The 17,428-nt window shown below is 53.8% G+C and overlaps 1 protein-coding gene across 6 annotated transcripts in view; it reads right to left on the bottom strand.

Annotated features, from left to right (window-relative positions):
* Positions 1 to 17,428, bottom strand: part of PDZD7 (PDZ domain containing 7) — an 18,731-nt gene extending 1,303 nt beyond the window's left edge. Inside the window, exons 1-16 of one of the 6 annotated variants that reach the window (XM_039871446.1) lie at positions 17,277 to 17,428; positions 16,206 to 16,580; positions 12,082 to 12,222; positions 11,596 to 11,770; positions 10,895 to 11,071; positions 10,471 to 10,618; positions 9,197 to 9,257; positions 8,401 to 8,805; positions 7,693 to 7,890; positions 6,090 to 6,140; positions 5,316 to 5,491; positions 2,116 to 2,207; positions 1,908 to 1,999; positions 1,670 to 1,741; positions 579 to 1,190; positions 171 to 271 (exon numbers count right to left, since the gene is read on the bottom strand). In XM_039871446.1, the coding sequence (XP_039727380.1) occupies positions 171 to 271; positions 579 to 1,190; positions 1,670 to 1,741; positions 1,908 to 1,999; positions 2,116 to 2,207; positions 5,316 to 5,491; positions 6,090 to 6,140; positions 7,693 to 7,890; positions 8,401 to 8,805; positions 9,197 to 9,257; positions 10,471 to 10,618; positions 10,895 to 11,071; positions 11,596 to 11,770; positions 12,082 to 12,222; positions 16,206 to 16,428 (2,724 nt within the window). In that variant the 5' untranslated portion in view covers positions 16,429 to 16,580; positions 17,277 to 17,428. Of the gene's footprint in view, positions 1 to 170; positions 272 to 578; positions 1,191 to 1,669; positions 1,742 to 1,907; positions 2,000 to 2,115; positions 2,208 to 5,315; positions 5,492 to 6,089; positions 6,549 to 7,692; positions 7,919 to 8,400; positions 8,806 to 9,196; positions 9,258 to 10,470; positions 10,619 to 10,894; positions 11,072 to 11,595; positions 11,771 to 12,081; positions 12,223 to 16,205; positions 16,581 to 17,276 lie in introns of those variants that run through there. The other 5 variants (XM_039871448.1, XM_039871449.1, XM_039871452.1 and 2 more) reach the window with 5 other exon arrangements.

The raw sequence follows: 17,428 nt of genomic DNA, 5'->3' as shown, positions 1-17,428 counted from the left end.
GGCATGAGGGGACAGATTTTTCCCTTGGCATGCTCATCCTACAGGCCTGACCCCCCTCCTCCCACGACCTGGTCTGAACATGCCTGGCTGGCAGATGAACATGTACCAGCCCACCCCTAGCCAGAATCAGCTCTGGGCCGAAAAAGTGGGCCTGGGTGCACTTCACCCACCTGCAGGGCCCCACAGAGGAAGGCGGCCCCCCCAGGGAAGATCTTTTCTATCTTCACCATGGGCTGCACCCTGGACTCGATGCCTCCTGAAATGCTGATGCCTAGTAGAGAGACACGGGGTCAGGTGCACCATACCTCTAAAACTTAGAGCTCCCAGGATAGACCCAGGGCCCCATCCCCAAATACAGGGCCCCAACTTCTTCCAAACCCTAGTTCTGTTACTACTGAGTCCTCAGCTCCAAAATCTTCTAGATCCCAAAACCCCCAAATCTAGACCCCACAACTATACCCCAATACCCAGATCCTTTTCCTAGGCCCAGGCCCTAGAGTCATACCCCAAAACCAAACCCACCAACCTCACCCAAACCCAAGAGCCCCCCTGCCAGGCCCATTCCCACCTGGACTCACCCAATGACTGCTTCATCTTGGACAGTGTGACTGTCCTCAGCTCCCAACTAGGGGACTTTGTAGCTGCCTCCTTGGCTGTCCTGCCAGTTCTGTTCTCAGAGGTCCCTTGACTGCCTCCTGCCTTGGCTGACTGACCATCCAGAGGTCGCGGCAGAGGGGGCCTGGCCTTCCGAGGCTTGTGGTAGCGTCCGCGTCCGTTGGTCATGTTGGGGGCGGGGATAGGTGCTGGTGATGGGGAACGCCTGCGTCCAGGGGACTTGCCTTGGCCCTGGCTGCGGCTGCGGCTCCGGCTGCGGCTACGGCTCTGGGCTGAGCCCTGGCTCTGGCTCTGGCTCTGATCCTCCCGTGCCAGGGGTTCTGTCAGCAGCCAATTGGGCCTTGGGGGCCGAGGAGCAACAGGGGGTGGCTGGGGAGGGACCGTGCAGGCGCTTCGGTGTGGGGTGAAGGCATCCACTGGCACATCTTGGAGAGGGGGGATTCCTTTATGAGGGTGACGGGGGGCAGAGGCACCCAGGGAGACCTGGAGGTCCCCCAGCCGCTCCCTCAGCTCCCCATCGTCTTCCTCCTCTGAGAAGCCATTCGCAGGCAGCAGGTAGAAGCCTCCACGGCTGTCTGGGGAAGAGGGCCAAGGTCAGGCTGCCCACTCCTCACCAGCCCAGACCACCTTACAAGACTCCAGTTCTTTGTGAGCCCAGTAAACCCAGGCCTGAGTTTGCTCAGGCCCTACAGCAGCGTTCCCTGCAGTGAAGGACACTGCCTAGGTTCCATTATAACTATTTTAATACTTTCCATCATAATAGTTATACTACAATGTATCTGAGAAAAAATATGACTCGTACACCAAACTGATGATTTCTCAGAGATTACTGCATAGAATGAGACTAGATTTAAAAAGTGAGTTTAAAACCAATTATTAGGTAGATGATAGTGGTGAGCGGATGTGACAGAAATGGTTCTGGGCTTTCTTTCAGGGAACCATAAATACCTCTGAAACCACAATACCCCGCGTGGGGCAGGGATGGAAAGCCCATCCTCCCTTCCCCAGTCCCCCAGGACTATGCCCCTTCCCTGGGCTCTGAGACTCTACTGACCAGGCACAGGTGTGATGAGGTGACGCTTGGGTGGTGTGTCCTGCCGGGAGGGCCGCAAAGCAGTAGGCCGCACTGGTTAAAGAGGAGAACAGGTCAGAGTCAGGGCCCCGCTGCCAGACTCTCTGAGGAACACAGCTCAAGAGGCTCTGGCAATCTCTGCCCACTCTTCACAGGGAGATACCATTCTTATCCCTACCTGGGGCTCAAGATACACAAGTCCTGCCCCCCAGCTGCTGACCTGTCCGGCTCTTGAGGGCCTCAAAAGCTTCCAGCTCCACAGGCATCACCATGCTGTCGAAGCGGCCCAGGTCTGTGAGAGCCACCACACTCCTGGGGGAGGACAAGGGATGGAGGTGGGCTGGGTCTCAGTTCTGGAGGTGCCAGGAAAGGCTGGAATCAGGGGTCCCCTTCCTGCCCTCAAGCGCTCCCCACACACCCCTCCCCACCTGATGTCCCGCAGCAGCAGCAGCTTCGCAGGCCTGTCCAAAATGGCCAGCAGGGGCCTCACCAGGTCCTCCACGCCACCCTCATGCACATACTGCAGAGAGAGGCATTACAGGTCACATAACAGCAGGGACCTCCAGAGCTGGGCATGGAGGGACCCCCTACGTTTAGAAAAGGCTCTCTCCATCCCCAGGCTGTCCGTAGGATGTCTTACGGACTTGGTGACTAGGTAGAAGCCTGTGATAATAACAACAGACTTATAATAGCAATGAACAACAAAGAACAACAGCAATGACAGCTTTGGGACAGGCACTTTTCTAAGCCTTTTACATACACATAATCTCTCATTTAGCAACCAGCCTGAGAGATGACATTAGTTATTCCTGTTTTACAGAAGAGGACACTGAAGCTCAGAGAAAAGGACTTTGCCAAGGCCACACGGATAAGGAAGTATGAAGAGGGACTGGAACCTGAGAAGTCTGGCTCTTGCCTGCTCTGGTGCCGGAAAAGGATGTGCAGGGAGTGGACTCTCCTCCCCACCCCCACCTCCAAGCAGAAGGAAGGAATTTGAGCCAAACACTAGGCTATGGGCCTGGCTTGCCCAGCACTTGTCTGCACACAGACCTACAAATTATGCTTTGTTCAGGATGGAATGGGGACTTGGGGAAGGGGTGGCCCTACAGAAAGCCGTTCCAGTCAGTACTCAAGGGGGTGGAGGCCCTTCTGCTTGGCACTGCGCGGATGCCACCAGCCACACCCCACCTACGCAAACTGGCAAACTGAACACTGGGAGCCACACTACTGAGGCAGCGCATCGCCCCCTGGTGGTGAGAGGGAGACATGTACTGGTTCAGGGTCACAAACAGAGCATCTTGATTGGGCATAAACACAGAAAAACAGCATGCCCTGGTGGTCAGAATGAGACATTCATACATATCTGGAAATAAAAGATAAATTATGTGTGTGGCCCTAAACCGCACACAAAGGTACAGTGACTCACACATATACATATCAACAATATACCCCCTTTTGTCTGGAGAGAGATACACATAATTGTACAGAAATAGTCAAATATGTGCACACACTTCAAGTCCACAAACCTGCATTCAGCACCCACTAAGTGCCAGGCTGTGTACTGGGCATTGGGTGAACAACAATGAAGACCCTGTTCCAGATCTTCAGGAACTCAGTATAGTGGGAACAAGGAGCAGAACGAGCCACATGCCCCAATGAATCACAAATCACTGGCAGTGGGGCCAGAGAGCGTCTCATAGGAGCGTGGGAAGATCAGAGTAGGCTTCATGGAAGCGGTGGCATTTATGCTGACTCTTAAGGACAAATGCAGGGATCGGCATGAAAGTTGGAAAGAAAGTGCTCCGAGGCTGATGTGGAATAATGGATAGATAGAAGTTTAACTTGACCTTGGGGTGCCAGAAGGGCTTCCGGGTAGGCTGCACGGGTTGCGATGGCAATGGGAGTACTGCACCTAGAGTCGTGCAGTCCATAAACTGCATGAATCTGTGCGGAGACCAGGGGAAGATGATGACGTGGCGACTATGAGAAAGCTGAGATTAGTGGGAGGGCTTTGAAAATAAGGATAAGGAACTTGCATTCCGTTCTGCCAAAGAGGTTACAAGGAGTCTTGGGGAGTGTAAAGTGATCAGAGAGGTGGTTTATAATGCTTGGTTTGGTGGCTGTGGAGAGGTGGCTAATGGGGAGGAGAGAAGGGAGGCCTGGGAGTTCAGGGCCACCCATTAGAATCACTAGGGGAGCTTTACTAATCTTTCAGGCCAGGATTCCACTCCAGAGGATCTGATCTCTTGATGTGGGCAGGGCTTGCGTCAGGTTTGGGTGGTATGCCAAGTTCCCCAGGTGTTGCGGGGACACTGTGAGAAGAAACCTACCTTGCGCTGGGTGAGAGGAGCTGAGGGATGGAGAAAAAGTCCAACAAAGAAACAGACACAGAGCCCCACCTAGTGGCCACACCCCAGAGTTGCAGGCTCACAGAGGCTGGTAAACACAGAGCCCCATTTAGTGCTGAGAGCTGAGCACCACACTTAACGCTTACCAAGTTAAACCCAAAAGCCCTTAGCTGCTCCCAACAGGCACTCTATCTGCAGCTCTGCTGTAAACCAGGCTTTGGTAAAGGGATGCATGAATTACCACGTCTCAGTCTCCAGGTGACACGCACGTGCCTTAGCCAGATACACTCACACTCACGCACAGATACAATCGTACTGTTAAGTCAACACAAACCCAGGTAGCCCACACAGACAAATGCATACATCACACAGACATACATCTCAGCCCACTCTGACCAAGGTCAGGAAGTGGAGGGATCCACAAGCGATTCCCTGAAACTCCTCAGTTTGCCCTCTCGCACACAGGGTCATGTGTGCGCAGATGCAGATTCATCACAGGGAAGCCATCGCAGAAACCTGAGGGTTCTTGAGACAGCAGGCTAGAAAAGGGCCATCCAATCCTCCTTGAGGGAATGACCTGTGCCTCCCGCAGCCTCCCCAACATTCAGGCTACAAAAGCTCCCTCAAACCTAACTTATAACCCACCCTGGGCCCTCTGGACTGTTTGACGTGGAAGAGAAAAGAGCATAACAGTGTAGGTGTTAGGGGAGGCTTGGGCCGTGTGAGGGGACAAGGGAAATAGGAAATAGGAGTAGGGGTCTAGCATGAGGCCAGGCCTGTTAGCTGACCCAGGAAGGTATGGAGGAGGAGGCTGGGGTTTAGAGGAAAATGGGGGCAGGTGACTGCAGGGATTCATGTCCCCCAACTCATCACTGTCTGACTTCTTCTCTCACCTCCTCAAGGAAGCCCTCCCAGACCACATCTAATTTGTATTTCTTGGGTTATTTTCTCATATTCTTTTCCTTCACAGTACTTCACATGATTTGTCGCTATGGATATTTAGGTTCTAGTTATTATCTATTCCCCCTTCCTGGTTGTGAGCTTAGTGTGTGTGTGTGTGTGTGTGTGTGTGTGTGTGTGTCTTGGCGTGTGTGTGTGTGTGTGTGTGTGTCTTGGCGTCTTGTGTGTGTGTATGCTCATGACAGTGGCAATTTCTGCTTTTAAGGACCTCTGGCCTCACAGCATCAAGCCCAAGTACTAGTCAGCAGTGACCTGAATGAATGAGGAGCTGGGTGACTGAGTGACCACATGCTGGGTCTGGGGGCAGGCTAAAGGCTCACCCTGGAGCAGTGGCGAGTGATGGCCAGCACCTCATCATCAGTCAGCAGCCGCCGGGCCAGGTCCTGAATAAGGGGCCGTCGGCTCTCCCAGGCCTGCACTCTCTCATCCACATTGGGCAGCTGGCTGGAGGGACTCCCGGACCTGGCAGAGAGCAGGGCTCGCCCCCTCTCCTGGTCTGCAGGGCAGGAAGAGAGGGGTATGATGAAGGAGCCAGGAGTCACCAGGGGAGGAGGCAGGGGCTTCCCTCAGTGAGGGCCAGATCCCATGACAGGCTGGCTAAGAGGCCTAAGTGCCCCCAATGGTGTTCCAGCCTAGCCTAGATGCTCCCCACCATGGTCTCGCCTACCCACCAATGGAGCTCCTCCTCAGGCCCCTCAGCCCCCAAAACACACAACCCCTACACCAGTCTGTTCCTTAATGAAGTCCTGGCCCAGTGCCCCCCAGGCTCCCTGAACATGCACTGTCATGTTAGTCTGGTCCCTATTAGAGTTCTAGCACAGGTTCCTTTTTGTCCCTCAAATCTGTCTTTGGGTGTTCCAACTTAAGCTCCCAGTATTTAAAAATGCACCCCAATATTTACCTGGAACCCTATCTTTCTTAGTAAACTTAGTCCAGTTCTTTTTTAGCTGCCCCAATATGCACCTCCCTATCTTTCTGATTCCTCATTCTTGACCCCAACTTAGTTTAGCCCAAACCCCTCAGCTGCCTCCAACATGCACCCTATTGGAAGCTCTGCTGTAAACCAGGCCCTGGTAAAGGGATGCATGAATTACCACGTCTCAGTCTCCAGGTGACAAACTTCTGCACGGGCCCCACTCCCCCTGCTAAGAAGAAGAAAAGGTTCAGCAGCAGGCCCTGGCCCCCAGTCTGAAAATGGGGGTTGGGGAGGTCAGGACTGGCTAGATCACTGGCTAGGAGAGTTCAGGATGGAAGGAGGAAGGATGGGGAAGCAAGAGGCCAGGCCATGAGGTCTTGAAGGCCATGCTCAGGCCAAGGACTTTGTTCATAGGCAATGGGGAGTCACTGAAGGTTTTAGATTGAGAGAGTGTGCAGTCTGAGCTCTGCCTATGGAGATTCATTTGGAAACAAATGTATGGAAACAAGAACCCCAAGGACAGTTTAGGGGAGCACCTACCTTCAAAGAACAAAGAGGAAAAATGGAGCCTTTGAAGGAGAGAGGGGAGTGGCCAGAGAGGCAGGAGGAGAACCAGGAGGGAGCAGGGCTCCTGGGTCTGTGGAAAGAAAGGTGGGCTGAGGGACAGGGGCTGGCTTCTCCTGATTTGAAGGGATTGTCCCTCCCATGGGATTGTTACCTCGAGACACCAGGGAGGGACAGAGCCCAGCTCCTCACCCTCTGGTCGTTTTTGCCTTTCCAACATCCGCTCTCCTTTTTAGGAACGGCACCCTGATTTTAACTGGGGATGCCTATTCTCAGTGCATGTACTCCAGGGTGGGCGCATGACTCAGGCTGGCTGATGAAAGTACCCTCTCTCTCCCGTGTCGCAGTGATTTGTTGGACATGTGATCCCAGCTGGGCCAGTAAGAGTCTGAGACTTCAGCTGGGACTATTTAAGGAGAAGCTCTCTTTTCCCTGCCTTGCTAAGTGACAGTGGGCTTCTTAGCTCGGGTGGGCAAAGCCTGTATGATAATGAAGCTAACCCAGGAGAAACGGAACCAAAACATGATGGGGGCAGATATCTGAAGAGATTGTTTAAACATTTAGATCCAGGTGAAATCAGTAGCTGAACCAAGGTGTGTTTTTTAAAGCTAATTTGGGTTGAGTTTCTGTCACAGGCAACCTCAAGAGCCTTCCGCCCTGGTACCCTCTCTGAACCTCATTTGGGAGATGAGGGGCCTTCCATGAGAGTCCTTAGAAAGTCCTTCAAACACGTGAAGCCTGCCTGGACCCTTCTGCCTGGATCCTGACCGAGAAATGGTCTTGCTCAAGGGTGATTAGAACTGGGTAGAGCCTGTTGAGAAGTGAAGCCAAATGCTCTAGGAAAGAAGTATCCTTCCCTCTCAGCACCAAAAGTACAGGGATAAACCTAAGCTCTTCTACTTCTTTCTATGCTATGAATCTATCAGTTTTCCCTTCCGTAAAATGAGGAGATGAGATAGTACAACAATGGCCACTACATTTTCTGAGCACCTTCTGTGTGTCCTGCGTGATGAAAATATACTAATCCACTTATTCTTCACTATTCCTAAAGATACAGGTATTGTTATTCCCATTTAACTCATGAGGAAACTGAGGCTCACAGGGTGGAGTGGTGACTCACAGCTAATAAGAGGCAGGGTGGGATTTAAAGTCGTACCTGCTGGATGCCACAGTGGACCTTTCCTCCATCCTCCCTGTCTGACCCACACAGTACTTACCTTTCTCCAGGTCCAGGCGAGGGCGGGCCTTGGCTGGGCTCCCGCTCTCCAGCGTCCAGGCCTCTTTGCGCCAGTCCCCTGCCAGCCGCCCCTGCCGCCCTCCCTTGAAGAAGAGGTTCATCAGCGTCTTGGAGCGTTGCAGGGCCCCCTTCTCCCCAGGGAACCCTGACTTCTCCTTCTTCCGCTGCTTCTTCTCCTCTGCAGACACGGAGGAGCACCGGGGGTGCTGGAGGGGTGGGCAGAAGGGAAGGACAAGGGGCGAGGTCGGGGGAGGGCAGAGAGAAGGGGAGAGTAGGGGGCAGACAGGATCTGCAGCTGTGTGAGGAGGTGGGAATGGGGATGGGGTGGGGGGTTCTCCTCCTACGTTCCATCCCTCCCCCATTCCACAGCTACAGCTATGTGAAGAATCCGTGAGGGCTGGGGTCTGTGTGTATAGACAGGCCTGGGAACTCCAGGATAGAGGGGCTTGGTTAGGGCTGGTTTGGGGCTCAGAACTGACTGGAACTGGTGCTGGGACTGACGGTGGATTCGGGGCCCAGGATTAATTTAAAATGGGACCCAGAGCAGGGTCTGAGTGTATTCTGGGGCTGAGGTTGGGACTGGGTCTGGGTGGAGGCCTGGGGCAAAGGGAGGTTTGGGGCATAGGACAGGGTGTGAGGGAGGTTTTGGACCAGGAGCAATAGAGAAAGCAGCAGCCACCCTACGTACCCCACAAGGTCAAGTGACTCTGGGAGCGTGTGATGGGGGGCCGAGGTCGGCTGAGAGCCAGCAGCAGAGCAGTCTTGGGGGACTCCGAGAGTGCAGAGTCAAGGTGGCAGGCAGGCAAGGGTCCATTGGAGCGGATGGCCGTGTCCCTGAGGATGACCGTGGGCCGCACACTGCACCAGGTCTCCATGCAGCCCCCCATGTCGGGCTCCGTCTGCATGGCCATGTCTGCCCGCCCCCTGCCTGGGCCAAGCCTGGGCTCCTCAGGCCCCAGGCAGACATCCATGTGGTCCGAGGGCAGGGAGCCGGAGCCCTCAGCAGAGCTGTAGGGGACACTGGAGGCGTATGAGGAGACACTGGAGCTGCTCTCAGAGGCCTGGGACAGCTGCTGCAGCACCCCGTTGCTCACTGTGGGCAGTGGGGAAGGCAGGGGCATCTTGGGGGTCTGACAGGGTTGCTTCAAAGCCCTACCAGGCTTGCAGACATCCCCCGGGCTTGGAGGTTTGGGGAGAGTGTAGCACTAGCCAAGGTCTGGGGACTCAGATGCTCAGAATCCTGCTACTGACTTGTTAAGAGACCTTGGGCAAGTTGCTTTTCCTCCACCCACATCCTGAGACTCCAGACCCTAGGAGAGCCTGCAAGAAACTTGCAGCTTCTCAAAGGAGAGTCCAGAAATGACTCTGGGCAGTGTGAAAATCCCAGTAAGATCCTGCTTCTGCCCATTTATTCTTCAGAGATTCTGGCCCCACCCTCGGGCCTCAGCCCTTTCTCTCCAACCTTGGGGGCCTGGGCCACTTACGTCGGTTCAGCCAACAGTACTCAGAAACCATCTCCTTGTAGGCAGGGTAACGGCCTGTCTCCTGGGGAAGGCATGGTGCGCAGAGGAGGGCATAGGGGAATGGGTGAGAAGGGAGGGTAAGGATGGAGAGTTCTAGGACAGGAGTAAACTTTCAACCTTATCAGTCTCCTCTGAGTTCATCATGCTCTAGCTACACGAGCCACTGTATTTCTGAACATGCAACATTCCTCTATGCCTCAGGGCCTTTGCATCTGCTGTTCCTACGGACTGGATTCTCTTCCTTCAGCTCATCTGTGCTAGCTCCTTCTCCCTATTCAGGTGTCAACTCCTCAGAGAGGCCTGCTCTCATCATGCCCCCTGGCTAAAAGGGCCTTCCTAACTTACCCTATCCTGTTTCTCTGTTAATTTCCTTGTAGCAATTTTCGCAACCTGCATGTATCTAGTCTATGCAGAGGACTTGTCCTGTTTGCTGTTGCAGCCTCAGTACCTGGTATAGTCATATAGTAAGTACTTAGAAATATTGAATGAGTGGATGAATGAATAAACAAGTGAATGAATGAATGAATCAATCAATGAGGGGCAAAGTGGGAGTAAGAAGGAACACTTTTGGATAATTTGAGAAGGAAAGGGAAAAATGGGATGTGGGAGGTGAGAAATAGAGTCAGTGGCGGGGCGGGCAATGGTGGATGAGGCACTGAATGGTGAAATGGGTGACGGTTTGGAGAGGGTGGAGCAGGGGCCAGGATGAGGCACTAGGGAGAGTGAGGGATTACCTCTTCCAGGAGCCAGAGTGAGAAGGACCTGATCCACAGGCAAGTGTGAGACCCATATGAATAATGGATCCAGCCGCCTCCCCTGAAACCCAATCTCTGGCCCCAGCCCAGCTCCTCTTGCCCTGTGCTCTGAGGATGTCCACCTTCTAGGTCCTGCCCAAAGCCACAGCTACTGCCCCAACCTTCTGGGAGGAATGTTTTCCCTTTCAGTTCTAGGCCTCTGCCACCCATATGAAGGGATATTGCCCTAGATGTCCCAGGAGCAGGTCTGGAACTCGGCCCTGCTACTGACCAGCTGAGTAACTGACCATAGTTCCTCAGTTATTTTGTCTCTCTGAGCCTCAGTTTCTTCTGCAAAATAGGGATGAGAACAATGCCTGCCCTGCCTCTCACGTGGCTGTGGAAAAGTCATAAACTGCAGAGCTATGGGCATAAGTAAGTACTAGAGTACTCTATCGGCTGTCAGTCTGGCCTCTCCCTGACTCCCAAGGTCCTGCCCACCTTGATGGTCAACATGATGTGTGTTTGGCCCTTCAGCACCTCCACGGCCTGGCTGTGGCTGATATTGTCGAACCTGACACCGTTGGCCGCCAGGACCTGGTCTCCCACCTTGATGCCGTTCTCTTCGGCCAGCCCACCATGGTCTACTCTGAGATCAGACAGGCAGCAGTCTTGATAGGCCTCCTGGCCTGCCCTCCCTCACCCCATTCCAGATTCTCTTCACTTAGATACAGGAATGCCCGTCAAACTCCCTGACCCTCCTTCCAGGCGACCCCCGCCCCACTCTGTAGATCCCACCCCTGACCTAGGCCCTCATTTGGACATGTAGTTGGCCAGGCCTCTCTTGCTGACCCAACTCCAGGTCCCAGCCCAGGCCCTTCCAAGCTCCATTCCCTACCCATTTCATTCCCTGCCCAGCCCTCACTTGGACACATAGATGCCCAGGCCAAACTCCTTGCCCCCACGGATGTTGAAGCCCAGGCAGAAGTCGTCAGAGGTCGTGTAGAGGTGAACGATGCGCCGAACGCTGTCCTCTGAACTGCTGTCGGACGGCGTCGAATTGCCCTTCTCCACCACCAGCCGCCGATTAACCACGTCCACCCTGGGGCAGGGACAAGGGGCCCTCAGCCTGGGCCGCCATCTGCTACTATCCACTCCCCTCCTCCCAGCAGCCCCCACAACTGCATGGGAACAGTGGGGGACTTTGGGGGACTTCCCAGGCCTGAAATCTTCAGTGGGACATAAATTAATCAAATCTGGGAAACCATCCTAATCTCCTCGTTTTATTGAGCAGCTGCAATTTGCCAGGCCCATCTCGAATCCTCACAGGCTCTAAAGGGAGAGGTGCTGTTACTATCCCAGACTCAGAGCAGCAGCAGCAGCAGGAGTGTAGAGGGCAGGGCTACTGGGGCCTGGGACAGCAGAGCCGTGGAGAGGAGGGCTGGGAGACAGATGTGGCCTTTTCTCATTCAAGGTCAGGACTTAGGATCCCTTATTTCCCGCCCCAGGAGTTGGGAGGAACAGAAGTCATACTAGCCAGGCCCATACAGAGCCCTATGCCCTCAGCTTCTCCTGCTATGGCTTTAGGTGGGAGTGCTATGGGGCAGGTGGGGCAGGTCTTCTCACCATGTGGTCTTCTCCTTGGAGAATTTGATGCCTGGCACACGGCCCATGCGCCTCACCATCATGTGCAGGCGGCTGCTGCCTGTCAGGACCTTCACGGCACTGCCCATTGTGGTGCTCTCCAGGCTCAGCCCGTTCACCTCCGTGATCTTGTCCCCCACACACAGGCCAGCCCGCTCTGCATCAAGGGAGAGTGGTGGCTGGCATCGGTCCCTTGGGAGAAGTTCCCCAGCCTGAGGCTAAGCCCCCATCAGACCAGGCTCCTTGTGGTAAAACTTATTCCCTGAGATTGGGGATCCCCAGGTAGGGTCTGAATGTCCGCTTTTAGACTAGAGATCTGTCCAGTAGCCCACTCTGCCATCTCCCCATCAGATCAGGCCCTCCAAAGCTGAAGGCCCTTTCTCCCATCCTGACAAGAGCATCTTTGTACTCCACTGAGACGGGGTCACATACATCCCCCAGGACCTCGTCCCTGGGGACCCTGCTCACCTGCACTGCTCCCCTCCTCCACCTTGCTGACGAAGATGCCCAGGCCGTGCTCAGAGCCGCCCCGCACACTGAAACCCAGCCTCCCCGCTGGGCTCTTCTCCACCCGGACTGCGTGGATGATGTCACTCTCATCACTGTTGGCTGAAGAAATGGGGACACAAGCATGACTCCCATGCCCATACTGGGCACAGTGGACCACTGAGTTTCTCAGCTTGGGGTCTAAAAAGGCTGAGTTGCTGGACGCAGGCACCCAGGGACCTAAACAAGGGGGCCGGCTAGTTCTTTGAGTTCCCTCTGGATGATTTTGAGACTATGGGCCAGGAAGGGTGTGAGAGCAGTTGGGACAGGACTCCATGCCAGAGGACACTGTTCTCCATCCTCATAATATAAATGTGTGTGTGTGCACGTGTGCGTGTGTGTGTCTAATGTTTACTAAGCTTCCCATGCCCGGGATAGGCCAAATACCTAAAAATCCTGGTATTCTGAGGGACAGATGGATAGAAAAGAGGTTCAAGACCCCATTCTATGGGGTGTGGTTGAGGGAGTTTGGGCTCTTCGGCTTGCAGGGGAAATGAGTATGTTAGCTCTATCTTCAAATAGTTGAAGAGCTATTCTGTGAAAGGTATTAGATATTTTCGACTGTGCAACCCAGAGGGCAGAACCAAGCCCACATAGTAGAGTTAGATGGAGGCCAACTTAGCAAGGGAAAACTTTCTAAAAACTTCAGCTGTCAGACAATGGAATGAGTTTTCCAGGAGGGAGAGTGAGTTCCTCATCTTTGGAGGCACACATGCTGACACTGGGTAAATCCTCGTTAAGAATGTTGTGGAAGGATCCCTGAGGCGCCTTCTATCTCTTAGACTCTGCGATTCTGGAGGTAACGGCTACCTGACGATATGAAGAGAGAAACTCAAATCAACACCATGTTGCAGTATGTGCCCAGAGCCCAGAGTGGTCCTCTCCATCAGCGCTGGGGAAAATAAAGAGGAGGGAGGCCCACAGGGGCTGGAGCTGTCAGGAAAGGTTTCTTGGAGGATTAAGATGGGTAGGATTTGGATGGGTGGAGGGGAAAGGGAGGACACTGATGAAGGAATGGAGTGAACAAAAGCTCAGGTGGATCCTTGACAAGGTCTTTTGGTTGGAGAAAGGTGAGAAGACTGGAGGGGTAAGTTGGTTCCCAGGTGAGAAGGTGAGATTTCTTCTTGGGCAAGGCTTACTCCAGAAGAAATCTCTCTCTCTCTCTCTCTCTCCACACACACACACACACACACACACACACACACACTTACTTATTTGACTAAGAGAAATCAGGTTACAGTGCATGACCAGGGAAGCTCAGAAAGAAATCCCCAAAGGCAGTCTGTGAGCAGGGATGGTACGGAACAGAGACATGGAGATCCTGGGGCATCCTAGCCGATTCTATCTGCACAGGTTTTTGGACCTTTTCGGCCCAGCCAAGGAGCTTTTTGCTCTCTCATCCCCCAACCCTCTTTCTCCTCAGCCGTCCCTGGAGCCAAAGGGATGCCATATCTGGGAGTTTGAGCCTAAGAGCTTGGGGCATCTAAAGCTGGAACATTTCTACCTGCACTGCCCTAGCCCTAGCCCAGGCGACCGACCTCTCCCTCCAGGCACTACGCAGCCTCCTCACTCTCTCCCCACTTTTGCTCTTGCCTTCTTTAATATATTCTCTATACAGTGGTCAGAGTTAGCTTTTGTAATAGACCATGCCTTTCCCCTGATTAAAACCTTTAATGCCTGCCCTTGCTTCCAGAAGGAATGCCACACTCCTCCCATGCCCAGTAAGGTCCTCCACAGGTTTTTTTCTGCCCACCTCTCTTCTCTCATCTCTGGCCACTCACCCTGGCCTCCCTGACCTCCTTCCTGTTCCTCTTACAGGCCAATGCTTTCAGTGTTTCCTCTGCCTGTGATACTCTTGCCCAGACCTTCATAAAGCCAGCTCCTATTCCTCAGGCTTTCCTGGCTCAGATACCACTTAATCAGAGAAGCCTTGATGGACTACCCTACCTAAGAAAGTTCTTTCTCTCCTCCCAGGTAGTGTCTATTAAAAGTGGTTCTTAAAAGCATGCTTCCCAGACCAGCAGCAGCAGCAGCAGCACCTGGGATCTTATTAAAAATGCAAATTCTCAGGCTTTACTTCAGACTCACTGAATCAGAAGCTCTAGGTGTAGGACCCAGCAATCTGTCTTTTAACAAGACCCTGCCCCCATCCCAGGCAATTCTGATGTATTCTAAAGTTTAAGAAACACTACTCCTGCATAATATCTGATTTAGTACCTTCAAGAATCTTACTATCCTTTCTCATTATTTGCTTATTTGTATATTATTTACTTTCTGTCTCCTTTCACTAGGTTGTAAACTCAACCATGGTAGAGACTTTGTAATTCTTTTCCACCATTTTTTCCCCAAGTATGCTGCTCATTCCTTGGTGTTTGCTAAGTATTTCTTGAATAAAGGAAAGAATAAAAGGATGAATGAATGAATAACTGAATGCGCTAGGAGAACAAGGAGAAAGGGCTGGTTTGGATTAAAGATGATGCATTTTCTCTGGGATCAGCAGGGTTTGAGAGGCTGGTGGGACCTCATGGGGGTGATGTGTCTCCCTTATCAGTTACTTTAGGCCCCTGAGTGGTCTAAATAATAACACAGGTGAGGGGGGCCAGGCTGTGGAGAGTTGGGAGATACTTGTGCTCAGGCAGGGGGAGGATTCTGATCTCAGAGGCTTCCAGGCCAGACAGGCTGGGGGCCAGCTTGTCAGAACAGGGCCCCTTGGGCATGGTAAGTCTGGTATGTGAGGGGGTGTGCGCAGTGTGTGAGGGAGGTATAGCGCAATATCACTCACAAGGGCAGTGCTGCAGTTCCCCCCTTTCGCCTCCATGTCTCACTGCTCCTCTGAGGACTTCTGTTCCCTGACCACCTGACAGTGGTCACTCTCAGCAGTGCTCTGCTGCTTACCTGAGGGTGAGGCTGAGTGTGTGGAGGATGAGGGGTGAGTGTGCTGGACCACTGGTGGAGAAAAGCCTGCTTCCTGAGCAACATGCTCCATCCCTACCCTAGAGGACTGGGCAGGGGAGTAGGGATGCCCAACTGAGTTAAAGGGAAGAAACAGGGTGTGAAAAAGCCCAGTCTGGGATTTGGCCAAGGGAGCTCTGCTGGCCGAGAGACAGGAACGAGCTAGAGATATTTATCTGATCCTGCCCACAGAAAGCTCAGGCCCAGGGGGCCCCCACTTTCCCACCACCATTCAAGGTCCTGCTTTACTCACTTACTCTTTGTCGCCTCACATCTGTCAGTGCAGCCAGGCTGTCTCCTAAGTGCCTGCCCCATCGTGTTCCATGCTTTCCACTTCCATCCTTTGTCTGTGATACCTCCGCCAGCTGCTCTTAATGCTATCTCTAAGCCCTGCTACACCGTAAATTTCTGAAGGTAAAGATTGAGCTTTATTTCTCTCTAGGACCCCTGCAGAACCTAACCAGGGCTGGTACAGAATCTGTGTGCCATGAAACAGCATTAAGCATCTAAATAAGCTTCGGTCTCCTGCTCCTTCAGGAGCCGTGGGGCTCCCTCCCAGACCCTCCATCCTCCTCTTCTCCCCCCTCTTCTAAATATTTGCTATACCTTTATTACCTATCTCCTTCAGGTGAAGCCTTTCATTCTGTCTGCCCACCTGGTCACTGACTCTTCACAGCTCAGCACAGAGCTGGTCACTCAATAGGCTGGTTGATGGAGGATGTCCTCTATCCTGCCCACCCCCCAAAGGCTTACACAAATGAGTTTGGAGAAAGGTAGAGTCCGTGGGATGAAAAAGCCAATTTAATACCCTTCCTAGCTCTAGCAGGCTAACTTGTACCCCCACACACACAATTTTCCTTGCCAGCCATTGCCCTATCCCACCTCTGGCCTCTCTACAATCCGGAACCTAAAAGATTATTTCGGGAGAAAAAGATAAAATTATATGGGTTCCCCAGAGAGCCTGCTAGCCCCTCCCTAAGACGCCCCTCTCTTGAGTTCCCCTGCCCATATTGCCTCTACCTTCTTCTGCCTAGTGCCATATGTCCCCTTCCCCCACCCCGCACTCCCAGCTGATGGCTGGGCCTTGCCTGCACCTTCGATGGGGGAGTTGATGAGGATGACTCGGCCCATGGGCGATGAGGCTCGGATTCCGCGGGGGGGCCCATTCAGCAGCCGCTGTTGCTTTCTCAGCAGGTATCGCATTGCGGAGCCAGAATCGCTGCCCAGATGGCCTCGGGAGGAGAGGGAGCTCAGAGAGCCCGAGCTTAGGTCTCTGAGGCCCAGTGGGTCGAAGCCCACTGAGAAACCGTGTGCCATGGCGGCTAGACTACAGGTTTAGAAGGAACCTGCTAGTCCTCAGGAGGAGGGCTCCGCGAGCTTGGGGCTCCATGAGCCTTCTGAACAGGACTGTGGTCACAGTGACCAGGATCCCCCACCTCTGCTGCCTCTCCAGAGTGTGAGCTCCAGGCCTGCGCAGGAAGAGTGGGGGAGGGGTTGGGAGTTGAGAGAGGGGTTTGAATGCTGCCCTTAGCATTTCCACCCTTCTCTCTGATTTGAGCATCCTGCCCTCCCATGCCTTAGACTCCTAACCTCTCCCACCCCTGGCCAGAGAACTGCCCAGTCCAGGCACCATCGTGGACTTCTGGAGCCATTCCTACAAGGCGAGTAGGAACCTCTCTTGCATCCCTCATTCCTGCTCTCAGCTGAGTCATCTGTTCAGTTCCCAGTCCTCAGTAAAGGTTGAGAGAGTAAAGATAGGATTATTGCGCACCCTGGGTTTTCAAGTAGTGTGAAAGAAATTGAGACCAGGAGAGTTTACTGCACACCTCTCCTGTGTGGGTGGGTAGGGGGCCAGCCCCTGGTGCTCAGGCCTGGAGGGCAGGGCTTCAGGACCTGGGACAGCTGCAGCCAAACACCCCAGAGATTTCCCCAGCTCCCAGAGATCCCCAGCCCCTAGGCTGCTGTCCCCTCCGTCTCTCCCCGACACCCGTCTAGAGAGGTTGCGTGAACCTCTCCCAGGCTTGGTGGGAGGACCTGCTGGCAAGAGCCCCACAACATCCCGCGCAAACCTGGGGCCAAATCCTAGTCTCCAGAACACAGCACCCTAGTCCCCACTTGGACCTCCTGGCCTCCCGTCTCTCGAGCTGGGCTCCCAGCCCCCTCACCTGCTCTTGTATGCGGCCACCTCCGGCCTCGCCCGCCGGTGGGCGCGAGCGACTGCAGCAGTGAGGAAACCCCGCCCACGCCTCATCGAGGTGGCAGGATCCCGGCTGGCCTGCGCAGCCCCGCGCTCCCATTGGTTGAGAGGGCCGCCAGT

The sequence above is a fragment of the Pteropus medius genome, unplaced genomic scaffold, assembly GCF_902729225.1.
Source record: "Pteropus medius unplaced genomic scaffold, Ma_sr-lr_union100, whole genome shotgun sequence".
Classification (NCBI taxonomy): Eukaryota; Metazoa; Chordata; class Mammalia; order Chiroptera; family Pteropodidae; genus Pteropus; species Pteropus medius.
This window is presented reverse-complemented; position numbering and strand designations above follow the sequence as displayed.